General features: G+C 39.1%; 2 protein-coding genes across 4 annotated transcripts; one reads left to right on the top strand and one right to left on the bottom strand.

Moving 5' to 3' along the window:
* Window positions 1-265: 265 nt before the first annotated feature.
* LOC117616278 (G-protein coupled receptor 1) lies at window positions 266-3767 on the top strand. Of its 3 annotated transcripts, none has more exons than XM_034345538.1 (9): window positions 268-643; window positions 1064-1095; window positions 1199-1368; window positions 1620-1714; window positions 2274-2375; window positions 2474-2530; window positions 2790-2933; window positions 3039-3100; window positions 3251-3767. In XM_034345538.1, the coding sequence occupies exons 1-9, from the start codon at window positions 461-463 to the stop codon at window positions 3354-3356; spliced, it is 951 nt and encodes a 316-aa protein (XP_034201429.1). In that variant the 5' UTR covers window positions 268-460; the 3' UTR covers window positions 3357-3767. The 3 variants fall into 3 exon arrangements, with proteins under 3 accessions (XP_034201430.1, XP_034201429.1, XP_034201428.1); XM_034345537.1 differs by having other exon boundaries at window positions 270-643; window positions 3039-3109; XM_034345539.1 differs by lacking the exons at window positions 2274-2375; window positions 2474-2530 and having other exon boundaries at window positions 266-643; window positions 3039-3109.
* A 1947-nt stretch (window positions 3768-5714) lies between these two features.
* Window positions 5715-6498, bottom strand: LOC117619896 (copper transporter 5.1). The gene has a single exon (XM_034349993.1). The coding sequence runs from the start codon at window positions 6310-6312 to the stop codon at window positions 5863-5865; it is 450 nt and encodes a 149-aa protein (XP_034205884.1). The 5' UTR covers window positions 6313-6498; the 3' UTR covers window positions 5715-5862.

The following is a 6498-nucleotide window of genomic DNA, read 5'->3' as shown; positions in this document are numbered from 1 at the left end:
TTCTTTATAACCGAATTTGAACTCTCTCTCTCTGTGTATATTAAAATAATTTAGTATATTGCCGTTGTAAATTATATGACATGATTTTAATAGTTTTCAGCCCTAAATAAATGATCATATTTATGGTAGCAAAATAAATAAATAAATTGAAAATTAAAAACGATGTATTTGCCCAAATGAATCATGTTTTGGAAAGAGAAAAAAAAATAAAATTGGTAAAAAATTGTTGTTAATCCTGCAACTCCTTCGCCTCTAAGATTCGAACCCACGCGGAAACACTTGAAAGTTAAAGCAGCAGAGAATTGCATTAATCACTCGACCAAAGTGACCACTGCCGTCACAACATAAATAAGAACGTTTTGAAATTCTAAATCCGCAGACTCGGGCCGAGTATCTGACTGTATTGGCGCGATCGAATCATAACAACTACAAGCAGAGAAAGAGAGACACAGAGAAGAAAATGGCGGCGACGGGGCAAGTTGCCGGAGGACTGACGGAGTACGATCGCCAAGTGTTGACCGCAGTCAACGCCGGAGCGGCGAGCCTCTCATTCGTCGGGTCGGGCTTCATAGTCCTCTGCTACGTTCTCTTCAAAGAGCTCCGCAAGTTCTCCTTCAAGCTCGTCTTCTACCTCGCCCTCTCTGTATGTCTTCTCTCTCATTCTGTGAATTTTGCTTAAAATGATAAAATTGCGCCTGTTAGATCTAATTGCTCGATTGCCGGTGACGTGGTGTTTTCTATTTCTGGAAACTTGAGCTTCGCTAAATACTCGGAAATTGAACTTAATCTGTAGCAAATTGCATTTGATTACTTTAAAATTGTTAGAAAATTGTGCAATTTCTTAGCTTTATGTAGTGGTTTTTACTTCGGTGACTTGAGCTTGAAAGATTCAACATAACTTTTCTAAACATTTAGGATTTAGGGCTTTGTTGTTCTTTAAGACTCGCTTCGTTCTAGTGATTAGCTTGAAGTTTGATTAAATTGGGAGCAGAAGAAAGCCATTTTATTGTTATTGTTACCGTCCACATGGTTAAGAATATTTATTGCTTATTTTGTTATGCAGGATATGCTTTGTAGCTTCTTCAGCATGGTTGGGTAAGCTCGCTTCCCAGACACAAGTGCAGTCAGATAATATAACAAATTTATCTGATTCTGGCTTTTAAGTGATATAAGGGGAGTAATTTGCTCTTTTGTGCAGGGATCCATCCAGAGGATTTTTCTGTTACTCGCATGGCTATAGCACTCATTTCTTCTGTGTAGCATCTTTCCTATGGACTACCACGATTGCTTTTACCCTCCACCGCACGGTTGTTAGACACAAAACGGATGTTGAAGATATGGAGGCAATGTTTCATTTGTATGTTTGGGGTATGACCTTTTTATGTTTTGCCAAAGATCTTTCATTTTGCTTCCAGTGTTTATAGAAAATTTAGCTTCTTTGTATGTTCCTGCTGAGAGAGAATAGAAAATTTAGCTTCTTCTTATGTTCCTGCTCTGAGAGAGAGAGAGAGAGAGAGAGAGAGAGAGAGAGAGAGAGAGAGTAATGCCATTAGTTGTTAGATTTAAACTGTGAAGCTCATTACAGTTCATTTGCTTCTATTTTCTTTTTGCTTTCACAGGGACTTCACTAGTTATGACGGTGGTGCGCTCTATTGGTAATAACCATAGCCACCTTGGTACATGGTGTTGGTCACAATCAGGGCGTACTGGAAAGGTAAGTGCACAGTACCTATTGGCTGCAAGAATGTTGTCTGAAGACTCTATGTTTTTGCTTTCCATTCCAGACTATGGGAATTTCTAGAGTTCTTCTGCAATTAGTTGGTTTTACAAATTACAACACCTTGAACCTCGTTGGTCGGGAGGAATTCTTGATGATGTGTGGGAGAATATTTTTAATGTTGAAGCTGCTGTCATTGATACCACAAATGTAAATCTTTTTGGTCAGATACCACAAGTGTAGATTAAACATGTAAAAATCAATGATAATGGAGTAAAATCAATGATATCTACAATTGAACTATGTTAATCCTGAATATGTGTCAGAGTTCTCTGCTTCCTAATAGTTGAATTTCATTAATTCTTAACATGTACTACTAGTAGATACAAAAATAAGCTTTAGCTTTACAAACCTGTCATGTGAAACCAACAGTTCATTTATAGAATACCTTGCAAATTTAAGCATCCTTAAGTCATTGTTGCACAGTTGGCCCAATTGGAGTTCTATAGCTGCCTGATGTAACTGAATTTTCATCGCTGTACTCCCATTCTTACAGGCAATTCACTTTATAACATTTTATATGCCACTCTGGGGTGCAATTCTTTACAACGGTTTTACGTACTTTCAAGTGATAAGCATGCTGAAGAATGCAAGACGTGTATGTATTCCCATTATCATTTATTTTTTCAGCCAAATAATTTGAACTCGCTTTAGTTTACACTTATTGAGATCATAGTTCGGCTTTGAAAATTATAGATGGCAGTCGGCATGTCAGACCGGGCTTATCAATCTGATGCCAGAGCAGAAATGAAGGTATAATGTCTTGCAACTGGTATCCTAGGTGACTCAGACCCAGTTCCGAAATATATAGGCATAGAAATGAGGGAATGAATATGCGAAATGGATATTTATTGATGTTTCTTTAGTTTTTGTTATTAGCGGTCCCATGATTCATGTATGTGTTATTTGTATGCTATATCATTTAAATGTACCTTTAATGGTTTCTCCAAACAAAAATTATTGTATCTGCAATGCTTCCTCTGAATTATTTCTTATTGTTTCCATTCAACAGGCTTTAAACCGGTGGGGATACTATCCCCTCATCCTGATAGGAGCATGGGCTTTTGGCACAATCAACCGCATTCATGACTTTATTGAACCAGGTCATAAAATATTTTGGCTCTCACTTCTTGATGTTGGGACATCTGCACTTATGGTAATTTTTTGGTTTGTATAATGGGCAATTTATTATTCCAAGAGCATTGTTTGTAACTTAATGCTGTCTAATTTACTAATTTATGGCTTATCCTGATGAACATAGGGCCTGTTCAACTCAATAGCCTATGGCTTGAACTCCTCAGTGCGACGGGCAATATATGAAAGGTTGGATCTGTAAGTCTCAATTGCTTCTTTTTTTTCCTTTCCATTATCTATGTCTCAAGGGCAGTAGGCAATATTTGACTTTATTGTCATCACTCTTGTTCACAATGATGAATTATTCTTAAATGAATGGTTATGTTTGGAAATTATTAGGTTTTGGCCAGACAGACTTCAAAGATGGTTCCCAAACAGTTCAAGGTTTAGAAACCAACAGCAAGAGAGTGAACTAGTGGCACTGAAAATTGAAGATCAGCACTAGCAAGTTGGACATATTTTATCTGCACCTGCCAAATTTTTCAACATTTCCTCATTAAAATTGACTTGGGACGGAATTAAGAAATGAAAGAGGAACACATCGACGTACATCAATGCAAAGTCAACTGCACTCATTTCTCTCTGGCGATTCGAACACGACTAACATCTTCAAACTCTACTTGTTCCATAATGAGACTGATTGAAATTGTTTTGTGATTCGAACACGACTAACATCTTCAAACTCTACTTGTTCCATAATGAGACTGATTGAAATTGTTTTGCTATAGATGTGTCCATAGAGGGTTGTTTCAAGTAGAAGAATCTTGTGTAGAAGCTGAGATTGTGCAAATATTGACCCATTAAGCTGTACTATTTTACCTATAGAGAAAAGGCTAGAATGGTCTTTGTCTAGGCATTTTATTTCGTTCCAATTTTTTCATACTTGATTTAGGTACTTGAATTTTTTTCCTAATTTTAGAATAAGAAATGCCTTAGGGCACTTCCAGCGGAAGGCCTTTTGCCCTAATAGGACAGGGCCTAGCCCACAAAGTCAGTTCCAGTGCCAAAGGCATGCCTGGGCAAGTTTGGGGCCAACCAAGGCCTTAGGCAGAATCAGCCCGTGCTCTTGCCTGGACAAGTGATGTAAGAGCAACTCCAGCGAGGAGCCCAAGACCGAGGCAGGGGGGAGTCCAAGCCAAAAAGCCAGTTCTAGCAGGCCACTTTTGCCCGGGCTGGAGGTGGGACCCACGAAGACGGGCTGGCCCGAAGGCAGATCTCGCCCGAGGGGGGAGATGACGTCAGCGTGCGCTGACGCCAGCCCTGTGCTCCACCAACAGCTAGAAGACAAGTGTCGTCGTCTGGGCGCTCCCATCGGCTGCTCTCCTCCAATCCAACGGCTGGGCTTTTTTTTGTTTGTTATAAAATTATGAAAAAAAATTCGAATTTTTTTTTAAAAAATACCAAAAAATTCTGGAATTTGTTTTCTATAAATACCTACCAACAGTGGAATCAAATTACCTTATTTCAATTTTCAACATTTACTTTAGTTTACAATGTAAATAAGGAAGTACCCCCCATTTGGATTCAAATAAAAATACTAAAAAATTAAATTCCCACCAAATCAAAATATGAAAATTCGATTTTAGTGCAAAATACGATTTATGCTAAAAATGATGGCTCATTAAGTCAATATATACTTCATAATAGAATCCCATAAAATCAAATTTTCTTATTTGATGTGTAAGGAATAAAAGCCGCCAAAAATTATCTTGAGAAAATGATTATTCCGAAAAATCATTTTTCATATTTAGTCAATATTGCACCTCCGCTAAAAAATTTCTGGATCCGCCAGTGCCTATCAATACTCTTCACTTTCAACACTAAATCCTCATACATTTTCTTCTATTTCTACTATTATTCACTTTTTACTCAATATTTTATTCACTTTTAAATTGTATTTTTATTTATCATCTTATCCTAAAATTTTATCCGATTGAGATATAAATTTTATAATAAATATTGATACGTACGAACTCAAAAATCTTATATGAAATTATTATCCAAATTAATTGTTTAGGTAAACAAATTTGTGAAAACAAAAACCAAAAAATGAATAGTATATTTCCTTTGCTATGGCAACGGGTGGAAACACACATTGCTTTTTGCAAGGGCAGCCACTATTCACATGAATAGTAGCTGTCCTAGCCCCACCTTGCCATGGCAAAGGGCAAATGGGTGGAGTTGCTCTAATGCTGACATCATAAGTCAATTTAAATAATAATAAAAATTTTAAATAATAAATAATAATAAACCAAAAAAATCAGAACTTTTTTTTATAAATACCTAGTTATATTCTTTACTTCTCACACTAAAACTCTATACAAATTCATCTCCTCATATTTCATGTGAATTGATAATGGGTGAAAACACAAATAGCCTTTTGCAAGGGCTGCCACTATTCTCGTGAATAGTAACACACCTTGCTTACCCTTGCCTTTTGCCATGGCACATGAGTGAAAGTGCTCTTATAAGGCCGGGCCCAGACTTCTTTCGGCCATAGTTTCTGTCTGAGCTTCTTCCCTAGTGTTATCCAAAACGACAATGCAACCTTCGTCGTATCTAAGAAATCCTCATTTCATTTCCGCCCTAAACACCAAGCAGAAATCCAACCCGTCAGCGCCAAAACGACAGCCACAAGCTCGCCTCTTCCACTAAACGCCACCGTCACTGGCACCAGCAAGTACCCAATGGCAGGGTTCCCCCCGAATACTTTCCTCTTGCGCCGGCCCTCAGGCTTCACAATTTACTGTCCTGACTTTGATTGGTATTTACCTTTTTTAACACAATAATTTTGACCAAAGTGTTCCTTCTGCTTGGAAATTAAGCACAAATCACAACCATTCAGATTTTATATAGTAAGAAAATTACATTACAGATTCATAGAGAAAACGGCAAATCGGCGAAGCAAATTGCAAGCTTTTGATCGTATCTAAAATATAAACAATCTAAATCTAAGCACAAGCGCAGGGATTATCAACCACAGTTGCCGCGACGTCATCGTCCCCGCTCCTAAACGCCAAGTAGCCAATCGCGAGCCCCACAACGATAGCCACAAACACGCCTCCGTTAAACGACATGACCGCCAGCATCAACAGGTACCCGATCGCCGCGTTGACCCCGAAAAGCACGGCTCCACCAAGCCGAGCCGCCGAGAACCTCCCTCCGGCGCCGTCGAGCTTCGCGCCGAGCAGCGGAGTTTGGATCGGCGCCGGCGAAGAGGCTTTCGCGGCGGACGACGACGCGGTCTTGAGCCGCACGCGGAGGTCCTCGAGGTACTGGTAGAAGGCCGAGACGATGAGGCAGGCGATTAGCGTGAGGGAGTAACTCGTCCATGAAGTGGTCCGCCAAGAGTCGATCAGGATTGTCACGTCCTTGCTCCAGTAGAAGGTCATGTGCATCATCTTCGCTTCGATTTTGGGGACGATGGAGTTTGGAGAAGAAGACTTGCGAAGACGGGTAAGAAAGAAAATTGATTATTTTTTTCCTATTTTTCCCTAATTTTTTTCGATTTTTCTATCGCTTGTTTATGAATTTTTGATCCCTTGGTGTGTGTAGTACAACTACTTTGTTGGGTACGATGGTGAAGT

The sequence above is a fragment of the Prunus dulcis genome, chromosome 1 (genome assembly GCF_902201215.1).
Source record: "Prunus dulcis chromosome 1, ALMONDv2, whole genome shotgun sequence".
Classification (NCBI taxonomy): Eukaryota; Viridiplantae; Streptophyta; class Magnoliopsida; order Rosales; family Rosaceae; genus Prunus; species Prunus dulcis.
This window is presented reverse-complemented; position numbering and strand designations above follow the sequence as displayed.

Bases quoted from the DNA above. Each gene is read 5' to 3' on its own strand.
- LOC117616278 (XM_034345537.1), top strand. From the start codon at position 461: ATGGCGGCGACGGGGCAAGTTGCCGGAGGACTGACGGAGTACGATCGC. The intron at 2,376-2,473 runs GTATGTATTCCC...TGAAAATTATAG, and splicing joins TGCTGAAGAATGCAAGACGT to ATGGCAGTCGGCATGTCAGA. The intron at 3,110-3,250 runs GTAAGTCTCAAT...GGAAATTATTAG, and splicing joins ATATATGAAAGGTTGGATCT to GTTTTGGCCAGACAGACTTC.
- LOC117619896 (XM_034349993.1), bottom strand. From the start codon at position 6,312: ATGATGCACATGACCTTCTACTGGAGCAAGGACGTGACAATCCTGATC.